The sequence below is a fragment of the Phoenix dactylifera genome, chromosome 18 (assembly GCF_051530095.1).
Source record: "Phoenix dactylifera cultivar Ajwa chromosome 18, Ajwa_hap1_PhDact_Kaust_v1.1, whole genome shotgun sequence".
NCBI classification, from domain to species: domain Eukaryota; kingdom Viridiplantae; phylum Streptophyta; class Magnoliopsida; order Arecales; family Arecaceae; genus Phoenix; species Phoenix dactylifera.
The window spans coordinates 10,001,199-10,023,423 of NC_143207.1; the positions used below are offsets into that span (position 1 = coordinate 10,001,199).

At 36.1% G+C, this 22,225-nt stretch overlaps 1 protein-coding gene across 1 annotated transcript; it reads left to right on the top strand.

Annotated features, from left to right (window-relative positions):
* The first annotated feature begins 9,682 nt into the window (after positions 1–9,682).
* Positions 9,683–18,330, top strand: LOC103719682 (sulfate transporter 3.1-like). The gene is made up of 12 exons (XM_008809041.6): positions 9,683–10,299; positions 10,519–10,726; positions 11,959–12,130; positions 12,798–12,863; positions 15,555–15,668; positions 15,935–16,051; positions 16,202–16,328; positions 16,422–16,708; positions 16,799–16,989; positions 17,105–17,190; positions 17,269–17,345; positions 17,872–18,330. Exons 1-12 carry the CDS (start codon positions 9,951–9,953, stop codon positions 18,058–18,060), a joined length of 1,983 nt encoding a protein of 660 aa, XP_008807263.2. The 5' UTR covers positions 9,683–9,950; the 3' UTR covers positions 18,061–18,330.
* Positions 18,331–22,225: the final 3,895 nt, after the last annotated feature.

Sequence of the window (22,225 nt, forward strand, 5' to 3'; positions counted from 1 at the left end):
CTAACAAAAAAGAGGTGTCTGTCCATCCTCTTCTGCAACCACAAATAATTGGTGCCTTTGCGCAAGGATTCTGCCATCAACCTAGTGCAAAATGCTCTAAAATCCCCGTACATTCCAAGTCAAAAAAGCCTGCATGAGTATTTCCAATGCTTGTGACACATAGCTTGAACATTGCCTCATTTGTGTAGGCTTGATGATCTTCTAGATGGGTTATATGTGTCTTCTGAAACACTTGTTTCAAGTTCACCATCTTGAAAGTTTCATGCACCTACAGCATTATGTATCACCTCATATGTCATATTTTTCAAGCCAACTTTGGCTTGTGCGTTATTAGTGCAACCACTCTACATGTAAGTCCTTCAGATAAGAAAGGCTATGTCAAAATCTAAAGTAGGAGGAAGCTAACGTGACTAAAACCACAATTGAGCTACCTTATGTTCTACATGTACTATGTTTTAATTGAGAAAATTCTAGATATATTATGTTAGTAAATATTCATTTGTCATATTTAGCTTGAAATCAATAAGACAATACCCAAGTCAACAACTAATTAAAATTGAAGTTCCATCTTCTATGACGAAAATTGATATATATTTTTACATTCACAAAATTCACTTCCACAGGAAGTACATGGGAAAGTTGTTTTTCCCATGCTATGATGTGTCTATTGATTGAGTCATCTAAAATGGGATATAGTCTGAAGCAAATATTTTCATCAGAGCTTAACTTATAAGCACAAAAGTTTAATTTCATGGGCCATTAGAACACTAATTAGGTATGAAGTACTTCGCTTTACCTGGATTAAGTGCATTGGGGCCCTTCTTCTGGAGAATGATGCTGTTGGATTTAGATAAATCAATTCCAAGTAAAATCTATTCATAGTTCATATACATTCTATGTCAAACAACATATGGGGATTTAATATCGATCTATAGGAGTTTTCAGGGTGGCAAACTACACATTAAAATATAGTCCATCAATTATACCCCTCCTCCAGAAGAATTAGGATCTGCATTCAAATCTTAGGAGGTATTTATCCTACATATTTGACTCATAATTCTTTATATAATTTCTTTGGTGGTGCTCTCAATATTACCTCAAGAGAGAGAGAGAGAGAGAGAGAGAGAGAGAGAGAGAGAGAAAGAGAGAGAGAGGGAGGGAGGGAGAGATTGTTAAAGCTCTTTTTATTTTATTTGAGAACCAAATTTGGTTAACAATCATGTTCATGCGCCAAAATATCAATTTAACAAGAGACTGCAAAAGAATATTAATTTAATAGGGGATGCAGGATGATCATGATGATGTGAACTAAAGGTTTCCATTTATATATAGATAGATAAACAAGCAGACAGTCAGACCTAAAAGTGAAGTTTGGTTCCTTACTTTCACGATGCCCTGAGATGACGATGGAATGGCGGACGAATGGTGTGATGCCATCGTGCTTTAAATCATGACCCACCAAATTAGTGGAGAGGAGGGAGAGGCATTTAATACAAGCAACATACCATAAGATCTCAACGCACATATATATATACATATATATGTGCATGTGTGCATGCCTACATGTGCATGTGTGATCCGAAGTGAAGCTTGGTTAATTATCATAGGATGCCTTGAGATGACGACGGAATGGCGGACAAAAGGTATGATGCCATGGTCCTTTAAATCAGGGGGAGGCATTTAGTATTAAGTAACATGCCAGGAGGTCCCAAACTATAGAGAAGTCTGAAAAATAAAACAGAAGACTTGTCACGTAGGATGAGGGCTACCTAATTAAGAACGAACGGTAACTATTGGCGATGAATAATTGGATGAGGTGGAGAAGACAAGGGCCAACGGGAAGAAGTTGCACACACACACACACACACACACACACACACACACACACACGCACAGAGAGAGAGAGAGAGAGAGAGAGAGAGAAGACAATGATTGGAGTTATCCTGTTGACGCTTGAACAGGTAACCTGTCTACTTGTCAACGGCAGAAGTCAGCCAACAAAATGAAGAGCATTAGAAATGAAAAATGATTACAGTGAGGATATTTTAAGGGCATTTGGTCTCATGGTATGATGTTATGTGACAAGTTTTCCTGCAACATTGGTATGGTGCATGACATGAGAGCAATGGTGCACCTCAACTGATAAAAGGCATGCACCTGCAGGTTGCTAAACTTATATGAAACCATATGAATAATTCGAACAAATCAGAATTAGTATGCAAATGATCTTTTGCTTATAAAAAGGACATGCCTTTGAATAAAACCATTAAACAAGCATCAAATCTAATTATGAATTTTATCAATGATTTGATTAACTATTGCAATGAATTCACTAGTTTGAGCTAATGTCTTGGGATTGCGTATTTTTATGCACTCCTAATATTTTTTCTTAAAGTTCCTATTTTATTTTGCCATATGGCATGGCAAGGGAGGTGATACTATATATTTAGCCTCATATTACTTCAAATGCTTTCATGTCATTTTATATATTAAAATAATGCAATTATGCTGACATGGGGTATAACTAGGCTGGGGAATTACTTGTTTAATCATAGAAAGAGTATAGTTTTATGTGCCGACTTATCAAAGCTAATTAATTGATTAAGTGGATTTGGTAAATTATGTTGGAATTTTCTGGTACATTAGGCCATATTAGTTTAGAGGTCATTGCTTTAGTGCAATAGTAAAGACTTAGGTTGACAAGTGCAATATCAACATAATATAAAAGAAAATAATATAGAATAGAACTCTAACATGGAGGATAAAAAAAATATAGAGATTCTCACAATCTTCTTATTTCTAATTTTTATTTTACACCTTACAATTCCCTACTTATGGGCTTCAATAGGGTGCAACTCAAGAGATGTGATGACATAGGCTGAGACATGCATCTCTTCGCAGAGATATCCCCATAGAAAATAAAAAAATAAAAAATAAAATAAAATAATATAAAAATCTGAATCATGACAAAATTAAATTATGAATTATAAATTTGAACATACTATGTCATGATCATGTAGGAGCGACTAATCCCTTCATGCATGTCATACAGGCCAAAGTCCATCATCCACTTATAATTACTAGACTTTAGCATGTATGATACGGATGCATGGGTGGAAAATTATAAGAAGGTACGACTTGTGCGCTTTGGTTGGATTTAGAGACACTAGGGATGAGAAAATGATCCATGCAAATGCGAGGGTGGGGAGGGGAATCTACATTTTCTTAAATGGCGGAATATATAAGATTTTTAAATCTAAACAGTGTTTGGCTTCAAAATGATGAATTATGTAAATTTAAAATTCAAATTATTGAACATGATTTAGACTACAAAAAATAATACTTAGAAACTTAAATTCATATATTTTAATGATCTCTAATTTAATCATCAAGTGGATATCAAATTGAATGGTTTTAATAGCATGATACCGTTTTATATTATAATTTAATCATTAAAATAGTAAATACAAATTTATCTATATTTTAAGATGTAAAGACCATAATCCAAGAAGCAGATTTTATGCCTTATCATATAAGTTTCCATACTAGTAGGATTGATAGCATTCATTTTTGCACTGATTCAGTTTCCATACTATCAAAATATATAAATTTTGATTTCCAAGCATTTTTATAATATAGACCAAGTTTATTAGTTTGGATATTGAAATTGGACAATCTACCATTACTTCTAAATAAGATATATTGGTAGGTAAAATTTCCATACTATATTTACTTATGTAGCTACTAGTTAATTATAAAATTTGTGGAAATAAGCACCGATCAACAAGCTTGATAATGCTAACAGGAAGAGCTACCAAAAAAATAAAAAATAAAACAACGGGGAGAGTTGTGATATGAACAACTGTATGAGTAGCTCATACGTGGCTTGAATTAGTTTGCTCAATCAATAAATAATCTGAGCTAGAGCTAGACTAGGCTACTTGAACTTAGCTTAATTAATCTTAAGAAAAAGAAAATAAATAGTTTTATCTATTATAAATTGTTATTTATTATTATATCTAAATATTTTTTTTATATTTATCTTTCACTGAATCTCTTAAATGATCAGTGCATGAGTTGCCTCAAGATCAACTTGTTTCAAAAGAAGCCTGACACTCAATTTATGTGGAGCATTCGGGAGGGTAAAAGTCTGGAAGATTTTCTGCATGTGAAATGAACCTAGCCTTCATAATTGATTGGAAATATGATATAGCAAAAGAAAACTGGAAGAATTTTAGTCATGGCAAACTACATATGTTACCCTCCAAGTGTTTAGAGCGTGCTATGTGCATAATTCTCCTAAAACATTCTTGAAACACATGATTCATATGAGAGGTTATTCAAATGGTCCAACAAACGTAGCAGCAACAAAAAAGTAATGTACTGGATTTAATTCTTTTCTTTCTCAAACAAAACTTGAAGTCCTACTTCTGAGTTGAAAAAAGAACCCTTGCAAGCAGAAGAACTAATGAAAGGGTGTACATTTTATTCTTTGTCTTAGGGTCAGTCCCACTCCCAACAGAATTTCCACAAAAAATGTGCTTAGGCAAAGAACTAGCAATGATGCCTTTTCTTTATTAAAAACATACCTTTTATATAAATAATTGTTTATGTAAATTTGACTATAGCTCAACTGTTACAACCTCGACCTATTTGAAAGAAGCTAGCTCTATATATACAAATCTTGATGGTTACTTTCTATACATTTGATCCAAGTAACTGCGAGCCATCTCCGCTACTGTTTTATCAAAATGAAGAATAAGAGGATGCATAGGTGGTTAGTATTTCTCAAGGACCATCCTAGATCGAATCTTCTGTGCGAGGATCCATAACCTCACCCAAAAAATCTAGCCAAAACGCAATTTTTGTTGAGCAAAAGTTTCAAATCTAGTTGAATTCAATCACAAACATCACGATTAACCTCTAATCTTCTCTAATTGGGTTCGTGAGCTAGATCTGCTATAAATATAATTTGTAATGTTTCATGGCCTCATAGGAAAAGATCAATTAGAAAGTATTATTTAGATTCGTGGACTCTGTAAAAATATCCAAAATTTTTCTAACATCTAAGCACAAGCCTTCATGGATTCTCATATATCATGTAGTATTGCAACAAGAATGAACCATCGGAGTCTTGGTGATTGATTAAGCTCGGATGTTGATAGTTTTCTTGTCTATTTATGACTTGACATTTAGCATTTTTCTTGAAGGATACCCATGGATTAGGAGTAACAAATGACAGAGATCTCACGGGCATTGCTTCACACAACTACAATGACACGGCTGGTGAGGATTCTTCAACTTTTCCCTCCATCCATTGATTTCAGTTAGACATCCGTCTCCACTTCCATGAGTGGGTGAGGCTGCAGTGGGTCTCGCCGGTTTTATTGTATCACTACCAACTTTTTCGAGGTAGAACACATTGTAAAATAATTGACCATGCAAGAAGAGATTGCTCTCTCCAAATATCTCTCTATCTTCCTAGATCTTGATAAAGACCAGATTTGATTTCATGAAACTTGATAATATAATTATCGAAAACTATATCAACTTGATAAATTGATGTCTCTACTCAGCCTGATTTTATTATACAATTTAGACTCATTGAGTAGCAAAAACTAAGAGTTTCATAAAAATTATATCCAATATAATACAAAATAGAATTTTAGGATTACACAACATAATGAGATGATATGTTGTTCATTTATGAATCTCAAGGTTGTTGTATATAGCGCACGAGCTTGTAATTAAATAAAAATTCACTGCAAGTAAGCGGATATATGTCATACTTGGCTTGCCCAAGTCCAACCTCAGGCTAAACGTAACTATCAAATTCCACCCCTCTAAAGCTACCATGTTTACGTGCTAAGCAGCTCCTAGAACTAGTTAGCTCGTACTAAAAAACTCAATACATTAACCCGGGCTAGAATGTCTCACTTAATTACTTTAAAACAGAATCATCTCAAGTTGACCTATAGTAAGACAACTTGATTTTGTGAAAAATCATTTGATAGGCTCAAGCATTTACCTTATTTAACTTTATTATTGGCTTAACAGATGCTCATAATCACCATACTATAAGGAGCTTAGATGAATCTAACCTTGTAGAGCTGAATCAAACCTAGTTCAGTTAGGGTGAAATTAACTGATCTTAAATATAGACAAAAGCGTGTGTTATAGCTGAAACTTTAATTTTAAAAATTAAGAAAATTGTGCAACATTTGACAACTTTAACCTCTCTTTTTTTGGAAAAGGATGTGGGGAACTTATTATGTCCTTTGCTGAATACAAGATAACAAATTGGAATACTAAGATTTGAGGTAAGGAGAATCATAAAGTCAAATTAATAGTAAGCATGCATGTATTAGTCTGCCACACTTAACTATATTCATATTTGGTTAGTGAATTCATGTTTATTGTGTACTTGTAATGTCTCTGTGAGATTGTTTAATTCATGATCTCTAAAATTTATAACATGTAGGGGAATATAAAAGCTTCCCCAAACAAAGATGACGATGAGATCCTTAACAAACATAGTTCCTAGTCAAAGGGGCTCCTAACCACACTCATCCATTAATAATGCGCATGAGATGTCACTTATTATTCCATCAATGTGAATAAATCTTGGAGCCATATAAAATTACTCCTGGAAAATCATTTTGTAATTACTTCAAATTTAAAACAGATAAAAATTCAAAAGGTAAACACTACATCTTTTAAAGGTTTTGCACATATAAATGAAGGTTTTGTACTCATTAACAAGAAAATAATTTGTTCCAAACTTAAGTTTTCGATATACACAAGCATGCTGACTTTTAGAAGATATGTACATTCTTCGCTCTTACAAGCTTGGATTGCTGTTCTTTTTTGGCATTAGGTGATCCACAACAATCTCACTACATGGTAGGTGAAACCAGCTATACCACAACGTATCAGAAAAATGTATTGATTCCGGCTCATATGGATTTCGTATATCATTATTTAGTGAGATGAGTTATCCTTTAAATGGTAGAATAAATAGGAATTCAATTTCATTATCCATTAAATAAAACCAATACTGGTTCAGAGTATCTAAATCCAAACATAAATACCAATCCCACTATTTTTACTATTCAAAAAATTACTAACTATAATTTTATAATCAACTGAAGAACAAAAGTTCTGTTCTGCTATAAAGATCGTCGAGCTTGCTAGCACGAACTCTAAGCCTGGACCATCCTTCATTCCTAGCGACCCTATTTGTCTGGAGAGATAAAAAAAATAAAGGTATATGAGTGACACAGCTCAGTAAGTAAACCTTCCATTATCTTACTGAATCAAGCATAAGTTTTTCATGTCAATGCATCAATTAAAAAAAAACAAATATTACAAAATAAAGCATTTCATAGTATAGTATATTAAAATAAGTCATAAAGCCAATCATGCGTGCATAAATCGTTCATATTTTATAAACATAGTTCTTAGTGTATATCATAAAATTATAAATTACTTAACCATTAATCAAATTATTTTTCTCAGATTAAATACTAAGGTCACTATTATACCCGTGATATGGCCGTAATCGATAAATACCAACTACTATTACCTATTGATAGGGTCGCATGTCAACTACTATTACCTGCTGGCAGGGTTATATATCAACTACTATTACGTACTGGTAGAGTTGTATGCCAAATACTATTACTCGCTCACAGGTCGTATGAAATTGGATGTCGATCTATCTCATTTTCAGGGGTCATACATAACTATTTTAGAGCTTTTTTGCCATGGTCATTAAGACAATTTTTTTAAGTCATATTTCTTGAATCATATTTTCTTGAATCATTTATAAATAAAATATTATAGGGCTTTATAGAGTTCATAGCCCGTAAATAAGCATTTAATAGTAGAATACTAATGAAATTATTCTTTTTACAACAAAAATACAATTTTATAGATATAGAGTTCATAGTTCATAAATAGTGCTTAACGGTAAAACAATCATGGATCCATTAATTCGCAATAAATCATAAGTTTCATTATATCGTATGCTTGATTCTTAATTTTAAGAAAACATGATATCAACATTTAATACTAATTTTATTTTTTCATAATACTAGAAAATAAGTAGAAATTTGAAAATTAGTAAGGAGTATAAGGCTTACTTAGCTCTTTATCTTAGACCAGCAAACTTCATTAAGTGATTCAGTTAACCCTATTAAAAACGAGATTAATTTTTATTCAAATTAAAATAATAACAAACAGGGACGAGCGTTCGACGATTCCGGATAGGTCAGGCTGGAGCGATTCGATCAATAAATCATAGGACATGGATTGGATCAGGGCCAAGGTTAATCAACATGGTTCATCAATGAGGCTTTCAGGGACATTCAGGAGGATCAGGTAATCGATTTAGTAGGCAGCCTGGATATCAGGGCAGATCAAAGTTCTCTATAGGGTCAATTCGGATTTGTAAATCAAGTCAGCAGGACCCGATATTAGATTTTATAGATCTTCTAGAGAGAAAAAGTGGAGAGAGAATAGAAAAGGTAGAGAGAAAAAGTAGAGAAAGAAAATGGAGGGAGGAGAGAGAAAGTAGAGAGAGCAGAGTAAGAAAGAGAGGGATGTTTCTGCCTCCTCCTCTTCTTATTTGCTTCTTTCTTCTTCTTCTATTCTTCTTTTTTATTTCTTAGCTAAATCGAAGAGAATTGGATGGTGGTTGCCTTAAATCATCTTTTTTTTCAGCTGTGATCGGGACGATTGCGATCAGATGAGGGAGGAAGGAGACTCCCAGCTGGAGTCCTCCTCCTCCTTTCCTTCACATGCAATGCGTGTGAGGCGTCGGGCTGGCCCACTAGCCTAATTGTATGCGGGTTGGTCAATGGACCGGACCCTCACAGAAGTACTTAATTATGTTTCCATTTCAAAGCCAAACTACACGTAACCGAACATGTCCTTAATTCATAAAAATATATAATGTGAAGTACATATGCCATTTCTCACTCAAAGCCTTGTTTTAGGTGAAGTAGGTTCACATGGGTTTTAAAAGCTCCAAACTTATTAGGTTTTTGTGATTGCATTAAAAAAAAAAATCCACATAATGTCTTCACTAAAATTTTATAATAAAAAACACTTGAAAGAGGCCCATCCTTCAGTGTATAATTGCCAGTGTTGGTTGTATGCCAATATGTGGAATCTCAACCCCACCCACCTGCATCCCTATGCACAAGAAGTCTCCTCCTGATGTTGCCAATCCTAGAGGATCCGTCCAAAAGTCCTACGCAACTCTCTCATGAAAGGTTTCTAGTTCTTCAACGCATGGACACGCGCACAAGGGAAATCGAGAGAGGAGTCCATCGCACTGGGCCGGTTTTGACTCAAATCGTAGGACCCACATGCCACGCGTCCTTTCATCAAGCCAATTGCACCAAACCACATGCAATTAAGCCCGAATCATCTCCTTAAACGGATCCTCACCACCATAAGTCCCGCACGAGTTCCCCAGCTCCCCCAGTTGCTCCCTACCCCTTTTACCCATTAGAATCCCTCCACGTGTCCACGTGTCGGATATCCATACCCACCCAGAAAGCAAAAGGTTAGGCCCCAACATAAGGTAGAAATTTGCCACGTGTCCCTTGAAACCTCTGGGCCCCACTCTCCACTCCACCACCCCTACAAGAACCGCAAGAAATCTTTCCCACTTGGCGATGGATTCGACCCGAACCCCTCCTATATAAACCCCACCATTTCCCTCCCTTCGTTTTCACCATTAACACCACCTCTCTCATTCTCCATATCCCTTTGTCCTCTCTCTCTCTCTCTCTCTCTCTCTCTCTCTCTCTCTCTCTCTCTCTCTCTCTCTCTAAAATAATTAACTAAACTGCTATTACTTCACCAAGTCTGGTACATTTACCCCAACGTTCTTTAAACTTTGAGATCTCGCACAGGTTCAGAGCACTAATATACTGCTGATGGTAATGGCAAACGCCAACCTCGTGTTTCCGGGGACTGTGACCGGGGAGGAGTGCATGCGCCGCGTCCCGGTCCCGCCGTCGCAGCCCTTCCTTGAGACCTTCCATGCCAACCTCAAGGAGACCTTCTTCCCCGACGACCCCTTCCGGCAATTCAAGCATGAGAGGGGGTTCCGTAAGCTCATCCTCGGCCTGCAGTACTTCATTCCGATCCTCCAATGGGTTCCGAGCTACTCATTCAGTCTCTTCAAGTCAGACCTTGTCGCTGGGATCACCATTGCTAGCCTTGCAATACCCCAGGGCATTAGCTATGCCAAGCTCGCAAACCTACCACCAATTCTTGGCTTATGTGAGTATCATTCTAAATAACCTTCTTTCTTTAGAGTTTCCAATCGATTCGTTTCAGGAGAAAGTGAAATGAATATAAGGGAGAGGAACAAGAAAAGAGCAAAGCAAGCATGGTTAACGATAGCTTTAGTTAACAACATTAGTCTCAAGATATTTTGCGTTTGAAAAGAGAAATTTTGTTTTCATTTTTTTTTTTCTCTCCTTAAAACTATTGTTATAGATTCGAGCTTTGTGCCTCCACTGATATATGCGACGATGGGGAGCTCACGGGATCTGGCTGTCGGGACGGTGGCCGTGGCGTCGCTGCTTATGGCGTCGATGCTGGGGAAGGAGGTGTCGGCATCACAGAACCCGAGGTTGTATCTTCACTTGGCGTTCACTGCCACATTCTTCGCTGGAGTCTTACAGGCGACCTTGGGATTGTTGAGGTATGTGGGTTGATCATGTATATGGTGTGGGTAGTGAGATAGAGGATTAGAACGGGTTTGAGATTTAAGGTGTTATACTTGGGGAGTGGTGAATAATTAGTGGAAGGTGAAGGGGGAAGGAAAGAAGAAATGGGTGGGTACAAAGATGGTGAGAAGTTCTCAAGGGAAAAATTAGTGAAGCAAATAACTCTCTCTCTCTCTCTCTCTCTCTAAAAAAAACAAAACAAAAAAAAAAAAACACTCTCCCTCTCTCGTTCTGCTTTACACCGAGAGGAGATTTGGGTCGGTAGGATTAGAGACCTTAAACTATTGGAAATGATGGCGGATTAGAGCAACTTCTTTCTGCTTTTTGCTGGAGAAAGGTTTCTCCTTAAAAATATTATAAGCCTGGAAAAAAATATAAAACTACTAAAAGTCTATAAAATAAATATAAAATGGTAAAAGTGGAGGCTTGGATAGGTATGGTGGATAAGAAGTAGATAAACGAAAATGAAGAACAAGAAACCTCTCTCTCTCTCTCTCTCTCTCTGCCTGCTTTTGCTTAAGATTATAGCTAGGCTGCTATAGCCACAATGGTCGAACTTAGCAAATAAGGAACAAAATATGAATACATGCAAAAGAAATAATTTATAACAGTGCATACACAAAAATAAATAATTTATAAAGAAATGCATGCAAACATTAAATCTATAAGAATATTTATATAATTTTATATATTTATAAAGATATATAGAGAAAAAAGTAATTTATGAGGATATATATGTAATTTCAGATATTTAAAAAGAATATATATGTAAAAAATATGAAAAAAAGAAAAAAGAAAAGGAAGAGTGAAGAGCATTAGTAAGTGTATTCGGGGTGATGCCAAGCAAATAACATGAGAGGGTGGGAAGGGGCTACAAAGAGGAAGAAAACAATAACATATAGTGGATAAAGAGGACAGAGGAATTTGTTTTCTGGTGAGCTTTGGAGGCCTTTTGGTTTTTTGAGTGGACACCAAGTCGCCTAGTTTTTTTTTTTTTTTGTTGAAGAGAGAGAAAGAGAGAAGGCCTAGTGATTAGTTTTGTCAGAGCTGACAACTAGGGAAAAATTGTTTACGAGAGGAAAAGGAAGATTGGAGGATCATACTTAAAAGGAGATGCTTCTTTTGTCTTTCTTCTCATCCTCTGCAATAAAAACTAAATACTTCTCTAGCTTGTTCTATTCATGATTGAATTCATCTGTGATTGCAGGCTTGGTTTCATAGTGGACTTCCTCTCACATGCAACAATAGTGGGCTTCATGGGGGGAGCAGCCACAGTGGTGTGCCTCCAGCAGCTAAAGGGGATGCTAGGCCTCCAACATTTCACCACAGCCACTGACCTTGTCTCTGTCATGGAATCCATCTTCACTCAAACCCACCAGGTTCTTGCCACTTTTATATATAAATAACAATCATACTTATGGAAATAGCCCATTTGATCTGCCTTTTTATAATAATTCAATTGATTTGGACATGGAAATTAATAGTCCATAGCATATGGAGGAATCTCTTTAAACATGTCATGCATATCTCAGGACTCACTAAACCTTTTATACATGGAAATATATATATCGACGGTGACCAACGTATATACTGCATGAGTTGTCGCTATAATGTTATACAATATTGGACATGATAATAGTGTATGACATAATGTATGTAAATTACCATAATATAGTGCCCAAGTCAGGCCTTAGTATTATTGCAATGTAATCCCTTCATGCATCAAAAACATTATGATGGACTTAGAAACATAGAAATGCCACCACCATACATATGACCGTTAAAATAGGGTTTTAATTTTGAGAGAAAACTGTTATAACAGTGCTACACAATCAACATAACAAAATGATAATATAAGCATTATTTATACCACCATATATATATATATGGTTGTAGTAAGTTAATTATTTTTAGAAAAGAACCCTTAAGGACCACCTTTTATTTTGTACCTGCTCTCATTTTTCTTATAGCAATGGAAATTCTACAATTAAGATATTCTACTCCTCTTTCTAATGGTTGGTGGTGGTTGGGGCCTATTTCTTGCAGTGGAGGTGGGAAAGTGTGGTTCTTGGATGCAGCTTCCTCTTCTTCCTTCTCCTCGCAAGATTCTTGGTACGCAGTATTATTATCTCTGGAATTGGATGTGCATGGATGAAGCTAATCATTCTCATTGAAAAATAAGAATATTTCATTTAAGTCGGATATAAAGGTATGCCCATGAAAGGCCAAAGAAAATTGTACCAAAAAAAAAGATGAGAAAGATGAGAACTACCAAAAGAAAAAAGAAAGATAGAGAGATAGGAGACATACCATGAGAACATTCTGTCCTTCAAGGATCATTCTAAGCTACATAGCTAGGCAAGTCATCAAGTGAAAGCAACGATCTTAAAAGCCTGATATAAGAAAAAAAAAATTGTCAACCTTTTCTGTATTAATTATCAAATAGAAGATTCTGCAATTTGAGCATAGCCTTGTGTAAATTCCTGAGTTGATAAATGACTAAAAAACCATAGCATTTTATTTATATGCATCAGCATAACCTAAGAACTATATACGTTAATTTTTTATTAGCACCCAAGGGTATTTCATTTATTCTTCTTAAAAATATGGTGGGAGCTAGCACCAACAATCTTTAATTTCACAAACATAATGGAACAATTACCATGCAAAACACTTGGAAAAACAGAAAGAGGGACTTGGCCATGAAGTTTTATCCCCATCTGTAACCATCTTTAGTTGATCTTTAGAACTAAAATAGGAAGACAGACAACATGAACATAAACTAAGAGAAATAAGATATCAATGTGAAGGATTATATAATAGACAAACAAAGATAAAGAAACGAGTGCCCAGAAACGTTAGAATGCTACAAAATTCTCTATTGTTCACATCACAACACACGCCCGTGACATACTGACATCTTGTCCGGGGCAAATGATTCCACCCCTCTTCCAATGAGAACATGTGAATGTCCTTGCCCAACCTTTGTGTCGGTGGTCATCATTCACATAATTGAGCCAACGTTGGCTTCTTTTACATGTCCATGCATTCTTGTAACCTACTGCTAATTGTGAACAAAATTTAAGGTAAATAATCCATCAAAGGTGGGATCTAACAAATGTTAGGAACAGAATTTGCTTATACCGTAAGTTCTATGTGACCATCTAATGAGCAAATGTTAACAGAGAGAAGAACCCCAAGTGCCTTCTTCCATTATATATTGTGATCAGAGATTGGTAGGTAGGTTGAGTATGTTGAAATCATTACTTGTCCCAAAAGCTTAAGCTGATAGGATGAGATAGATTTATTTATATATTTTTATATTTTTTTATATTTTCTCTCATATATGGGCCGGACTTTTCTTTTAATTGATGAGAATGGGGTTAAAGAGTGCGGAGCAGGGTTTTGATACCATATTGAAATCACCACTTTTTCAAAAACTTAAGTTGATAGGATGCAGTAGATTTATTTATATATTTTATATTTTCTTACACTCCTTCTTACATATGGACCGGACTTTCTTTTTAATGGGTGAGCCCAATATATAATATTTTTAATAATGGAGTTAAAGAGTGCGGAGGTAAGATTTGAACTCAGAACCTCTGCTCTAACACCATATTAAAATCACCGTTGTCTCAAAAACTTAATAAAGTAAATGCTGAGATATGGTTAATATATATCCATGCCTAAAAAGAAGTATTACTATAGGTCGCATCTGAAACTGAGTGTAGTTCTCTGATCCAATATCTTGCAGCTTTGACTTGCCAAAAGCTGAACAGGTACAGTTTTATGGCAGGAGTGCTTGGCTAATGATTTGGTGGTGAATAATTGAATGCCAACAGCCAAAGCCCAAACATACATTCTGTGATTGGTCGTCTCCTTAAAGTTAGGCCCGGACCACCACTAACTGGCCTGACCCATCCTGGAAGTTTGAGTCAGTGGTTTCAGTCCAAATCTACACAACTTAGGCTCAATTTGTTCTATGGGCTGGGCCCAAGTTGGAGAAGCCCTTGACCTTTTTTTTTTGGGAAAATTGGATAAATGAAACCTACCAGGTGTAAATACATATATGGGAGTCGGCAAACAAAATATTTAACAATGAATTAGAAAGATTTATCGTAGAATCTCATAATGTTGTTCCGAAGCCTTGACCCTCTTGACATAGATATTCAATGCTTTATCAATTAATGATGAAGTTTAATGTATAGAAATAAAAATAGGTGTCATTTGAACAAAATGTTTTTTTTTGCATGAATATTTTTTTAAATATCGAATTGCATGAATACCCTTCCAAAATTTATATTTACATATATACCCTCGTAAAACACTTGTTTTGTTATTCTACCTTTTTTATCTCTATTTTTTTCATATGTACCTACTCCGTCTAACGTCATTAAAAAATTAATAGTTTTAAATTAAAATGAGTAAAATACCATTAATGGGTAAATATGCAAAAAAAATATTAATAAGGCGATCACGATGGGGAACAAAAAAGTAATTTCAAAATTTTATTTTATTTTTAATTAAAATAAATATAGTTTTTATTAACGGTATCAGAAGAACTGTTATATTAGGGGTATTTGTGCAAAAACAGTGTTTTATGAGAGTACAGAAATAAATATAAATTTTAAGTTGATATTTACGCAAATTTAAATTTTTAGAAGGATATTCAAGCAACAAAAACCCTTAAAAAAAAAAGTAGTTTTAGTTAGTTATTTCTATATAAGAATTATTATCTTATTTAATTATTGCAAGAATATAGCAATCATTTTAGTAATTATTTTCATGACTCAAATTAATCAGAGCAAGAGACGGCCCAAGTTCTTCTGGGTTTCCGCGGCTGCGCCACTAACATCAGTGATACTGGGAAGCCTTCTGGTGTACCTTACTCATGCTGAAAACCATGGCGTCCAAGTGGTGAGTCCTGCAATCCTCTTGGAACAACAATAGCCATCCGATTGAGATCAAACTGTGCTAGCGGACCTAAATTATCTCAAAATAGGTTTGTTTGGGCTACACTCTTGACAACTGAGCGAGTCCATGGACCAAGATGTTCACCAGCAGCACATCCATCCATCATCTGATTTTGATCGGAAGACTAGCGTTTAAACTAGCATTTCAAATTAATTACAATCCAAAGCAAGTCAATGGTATTTCATATATCATGGCTCATTATTTTGCAGATTGGTTACCTAAAGAAGGGCCTAAATCCACCGTCGGTGACCAGTTTGACCTTTTCGCCGCCATACATGATGGTCGCACTGAAGACCGGCATAGTCACCGGGATCATCGTCCTAGCCGTAAGCCCTCTTGATCAAGACAATCTGAGCCATTGGCAGCTATAAAGCCCATGATGTCGGATGGGGGTCATTTACCTCATAGTTGCTAGCTAGGTCTAAATTTTGACTTGGCCAACTTTGGTGACCAAATTTGTCATCATGTTCCCGCAGGAAGGGATCGCAGTTGGACGGAGTTTTGCCATGTTCAAGAACTACCACATCGACGGCAACAAAGAGATGATTGCTTTTGGGATGATGAACATCGGTGGATCGCTAACATCGTGCTACTTGACTACTGGTATGTTCGACTATATGCAGATTTGTAGATATATAGCAAATGTTATTGTTCAATATATGCACATTTTAACTGAAAATAATCTACCGATATTAGGGCCATTTTCACGATCGGCTGTGAACTACAATGCCGGTTGCAAGACGGCGATGTCGAATGTAGTGATGGCAGCTGCGGTGATGATCACACTATTGTTCCTAACACCATTGTTCCACTACACGCCTCTGGTGGTCCTCTCCTCCATTATCATTGCAGCGATGCTTGGACTCATTGACTACGAGGCAGCAATCCACCTCTGGCAAGTCGACAAGATCGACTTCTGCGTGTGCTTGGGCGCATACTTGGGGGTCGTCTTCGGTAGCGTAGAGATAGGATTAGTCATTGCAGTATGTGTTCTTTGAACCTTGTCCAATTTGATAGGCTTGCATTACATGTCCTAGCAAGAGAAGAATGATACAAATATCGCATGCATGCAGGTTGCAATCTCCATATTTAGGGTTTTATTGTTCGTGGCAAGGCCGAGGACTACCGTGCTCGGCAACATTCCAAATTCAATGATCTACCAACGAATGGACCAGTATCCGGTGGCCCAGAGTGTACCTGGAGTGATCATACTCCGCGTCGATGCTCCGATCTACTTTGCCAGTGCTAGCTACTTAAGAGAGAGGTGAGTTGAACATTGGTTGTATATTAGGGCATTTGCATGAAAATGCTTGCATGCATGGCTTGATTAGTGTCGAGTGCCATTTCGTTCATGGAGATGCTGGTGTTTGCCATTTTAGAATCTCGCGATGGATTGACGAGGAGGAAGACAAGCTGAAGTCTAAGACTAAGACTAGCTTGCAGTATGTAATCCTGGACTTGGGTGGTAAGTGAGGCTGTCCACACTAGCAATACCTTGTTTTTGGTGTTGTGACTTAATATGGTTGCTTTGTTTGGGTGGCAGCTGTTAGCAGCATTGACACCAGTGGAATTAGCATGCTAGTGGAGGTCAAGAAGAGTATGGATAGAAGGGGGCTTCAGGTATTGTGCCTCCTGTGTGCAACTAAGTTTTCTCATCTACAAAATTGTCACTAAATAAACCGATTTGGATCCGATCAAAATCGAAAAAACCAGCAGGTCCACCATCATGACCTAACTAGACTATGCCAAAAGATGGATTGAAATGTCACACCATGTCTAAAAGAAAAAGGAAGATATCTAGCCTGATCTAAATTGTGTGTCGAATTCTAGACCTAAAATCTTACGATGCTTAGCAATGTCGGACTCCGACACTACTTGATCCAACATAATTTCAGGCCAACCTGCTGAGATCTTTTGATGCACCAACATGCTACATATTAGAATAGTAACAATATATAAGCAGCATTAACATCACCAAAGATTACTTAGGAGAAAAGGGACAGTGTAATATAAGGGAGCTAAGAGCAGCAGTTGTTAGTCATCTTAGAATTAATTTCCATATTTTGCAACTTACTACTACAAACATGTGATGTGTGAAGATATATGCTAATATCTAAAATGCATTTGTTTTTAACATGATGAACAGCTTGTGTTAGCAAATCCTGGAGGTGAAGTAATGAAGAAGCTGGATAAATCTGAAGTCCTCGAAACCATTGGCCATGAATGGATCTTCCTAACTGTAGGAGACGCCGTCGCCGCATGTAACTTCACGCTCCACACCTGCAAACCTGGGGCTGGCACCGACGACGCCATGGTTGGCGACAACATTGTCTAAGAAATCAAGAAATGGTTTCAATCTGACACCAAATTAGGAGGGGCTTGGGGAGATGGAAACTGAGACACATTTGTTCCTTTGAAATTTCCAGCTGAGTCTGAGCTGAACGCTTCTAATCTTCTTGAGTTCAAAATCTTATTATGCTATAGAAGTTGGCAATGTATTACTTCCCTTTTTGGGTTGGGATCAAATGCAACTATTGGGAAAAAAGGAATAAATGGTTAGAAAATTGTCCCTACTTGATAATGCAATAAAAGTCTGGTTCATAAATGGATAGAATATCCTTGGATTTGCTTTGAAGATGGGACTACTTTAATAAATGTGCTGGCAAACTCACTTTATTGTAACTTCAAAAATGGAAATCCTTAATAATACTCTGAAATCTCTCTCTCTTTATTCTAGCTAACTTCTATCCGATATGCTTATTTCCTATCGCTATTACCCTCTCCAGCAATTTTATCCACTTTCAATCTTTATCTCCCATTTTATTTTTATTTTTTTATTTTAATTTTTATCTAATATTATTTGCTATTTTCATTCAATCATCTTTTCAATACATGTGCATGGTGCATAACCCCAGATATATATATATATATATATATATATATATATATATATATATATATATATATATATATATATATATATATATATATATATATATATATATATATGTATGTATGTATGTATGTATGTATGTATGTGTAAGGCATTTGGTGAAAATGGCCACCAACTATTCATTTTTGCAAGAACAACCATTTTTGCTAGGTTTATGAAGGTTATCTTCATTTTTCTTGGATCGAAATGCCCCTCACTATGTAGTCTCGGAATACTAGTTAGAGAGAGAGAAAATAGGATGAGAATATAAAGTGTATATAAAATAAAATATAAGAAAAAATACTAGCTTAAGAGAGAAGAAAGGAAGAAAGAAAAAAATTTCATGGCCCTCTTCTCTCTCGCCACACGCTACCCATCATCTCCCACTACTTTTGCCACCATTATTGACCTCAATCACCAGGGCCGGCTCAACCCTTAGGCGATGAGGCGGTCGCCTAAGGCCCTGGCCCCCAAATGCATTTATCATAGTGAGTTCCAAGATGAGCATCCAAATGCATTGAGGCCCTCAATGCGTTTGGGGGCTTTAAATGCTACGTATTTTTGTAGCTATAAATGCACTGTAGCCCTCAAATGCATTTATGTTGGAATGTATCTTTTACCTAAATAAATTTATTATTTCTTTTCTTATTTATGCATTGAGGCCTCCAAATGCATTTATGTTGGGACCTTTGAGTTCGCCTTAGGCCCCCAATACATTGAGCCGCTCCTATCAATCACCACCTATCATCGATGATCTCTACAATCATCATTGTTGGCACTATCATTGTTGATCTCTATAATCGTCCACCATCACCATCACTACCCACTATCGCCATTATTGATCACCACCACTTCTTGCCATCGATGAAGATATCTATTACCACCCACCATTGTCTACTGACACCATTGTCTATTATCACCACCACTATCGCCATAAATCTCCACCACTGCCCACCACTATTATTGTTGATCTCCACCACCGCCCACCACTATTATTGTTGATCTCCACCACAGCTCACTATTATCAAAGATCTACACAGATCTCCACCACCATCAATGATTATAACCATCCACAACTGCCCTAGACCATGCACTACTGTACACTAGCACTATTGTAGACCTCCACCATCTCCCACCATCATGAAAGATCTCTATCACTGCATACCATGATCATTGTCAATCTTCACTACCTCCTACTATCACCAAAGACTTCCACCACCATCCATTGTCACCAAATTCCCCACCACTAACAATTATAGCCCACAATCTCCACTACTACCTACCACCATTGATGATTTCCATCATTGTTCATCGCCGTCCACCATGATCTACAATCTACACCATCATCCATAATGTAACAATTGGTATCAGTAATGGAGATTGTTAATGCAGAAATTCTAAAAAAGGTGATACACTAGATGATAGTTAATGCACATAGTACAAACTATTGTTATAAACATTTAAAGGATGTCATCCACACATTCTCAATTGTTAGTGCATTTACTTTGAACAATTGATGCACATGTTTAAAACAAGTGACATACTCATTGAATGACCCTTGATGCATACTTGGAGGTGGTGGATGCCCCTACCATTGTGAAGATCTCTATCATTACCAACTATTGTTGTCACCAATCTTTGCCACCTTTCGCTATCATTGAAGATCTCTACCACCACCTACATCGCTAATAATCTTCACCACCAATTATCATCATCGACAATCTCCACTATCACCCACTACTGGTGTACCACCACACCACCACTGCCCACCAATGCCCATCACCACTATCAATTTGCACCACCATCCACAACTATCAATGGTGGTGGTAAAGATCACTAATGCGCACATTAGATGATATCTAATGTACATGTTTTAAAATTGGTGTCAGTGACATCTTAAATAATTGATACATTAAACTTTCATACACACATTTTAAGGAGGCAAGACATAAATTATAAAATGTTGATTCAAATATTTGGAACAAGCATATATACATGCTCAATTACTCGTACACATATTTCAAATAGATAATGCATATGATTAAAATAAGTAATGCACTAATCTAATACATACATTGTAAGATATTAAAGAGTTACATGTATACATTTTAAATGATTGATTCATGTAGTATAAAAAGGCGATGCATTCCTTAAATAAGAGTTGATGTGCATATTTCAAATTAGTGATACACACATCTTAAATAGCTAATGCATAGAAATCTGATACACACATTTTAAAAGGCAGTGCTCATGCTTTAAACTGCTGATGTACACATTTAAAATGGGTGTTGCACACATTTTAAATAGATGATGAATTTATTAGATGACAGCTTAAGCATATATTATAAGATACATTATAAGATATTAAATAGTTGCAAGTAAATAATTTAAATAGCTAGTGCATATATTTCAAATTGATGGTGCACACATCTTAAATCACTAATGCATATAAATTTGATGTGCACATTTTAAAAAAGTGAATCACATACTATAAACTATTAATGCACATATTTAAAATTGATAATTTACACATGCTCAATTATCATGTACATATTTTTGTAGGGGACGATCACTTGAATAATTTTAAACATGAAAAATAAGTTATATTACAAAGTTAAGCATATATGGATTCCTCGATTCAAAAAGTTCACTACAATACCAACTTAGTTAATATTGTTGCCACTTCTTTACATCCAATATATCTTTTTTTGATTTATTATGATTTTTTTCATTTCTGGCAGTATCAAAATGCCACTGCACCTGGATATCCTATTTATTTCTCCAGCTTAATACGTGTGTATTAGTAGTTTATAATGTGAGCATTAGTAATCTCCATCATCTGCTATTTATGATTATGGACAATAGTGAAAATTGTTGAAGGTGGTAGTGGACATTATTGGCGGTGGTGGATAATGCTAAAAGTTATCAACAATAGTAGGCAGCGGTGGAGATCAATGGTGATAACGGATAGTGGTGAAGATCGTCAATAATAGTAGGTATTGGTGGAGATTATCGATGATGGTGGTACTGGTAGAAATTGTAGATGGTAGTGGGCAGTAGTATAACTTATAGATGGTGCTGGAAAACGGTGGTGGTTGTGAAGATAATTGATGGTGGTGGATAGTGATAAAGATCCTTGCTGGCAAATGATGGTGATAGAGATCGTCGATAGTGATAGGTGGTGGTAGAAATTATTGAGGGTGACAGGTGGTGGTGGAGATCATTGAGGGTGGGCTAGTGGTGAAAATCATTGGTCCTAGTGTATCATGATGGAGATCATCAATGATGGCAAGCAATAAAGTTTGGAGATATTGATGAGTAGCAGTAGTGATTGACAATGACAGTGGATAGCATTGGGGTCGCCAGTAATGGTGGATGGCATTCGATAGTTCACTAGTAGGCAACAATGAGATACCAGTGGTTGGCAATGGCAGTGGGCAATGGTAAGTAGTGAGAGAGGAGGGTTCTTTCACACTCACTCTCTTATGCTTTTTTCTTAAGCTATCATTCTGTTTTCTTATAATTTATTTCATATAGTCGTGTATTTTATCCAACTTTCTCTCTTTTC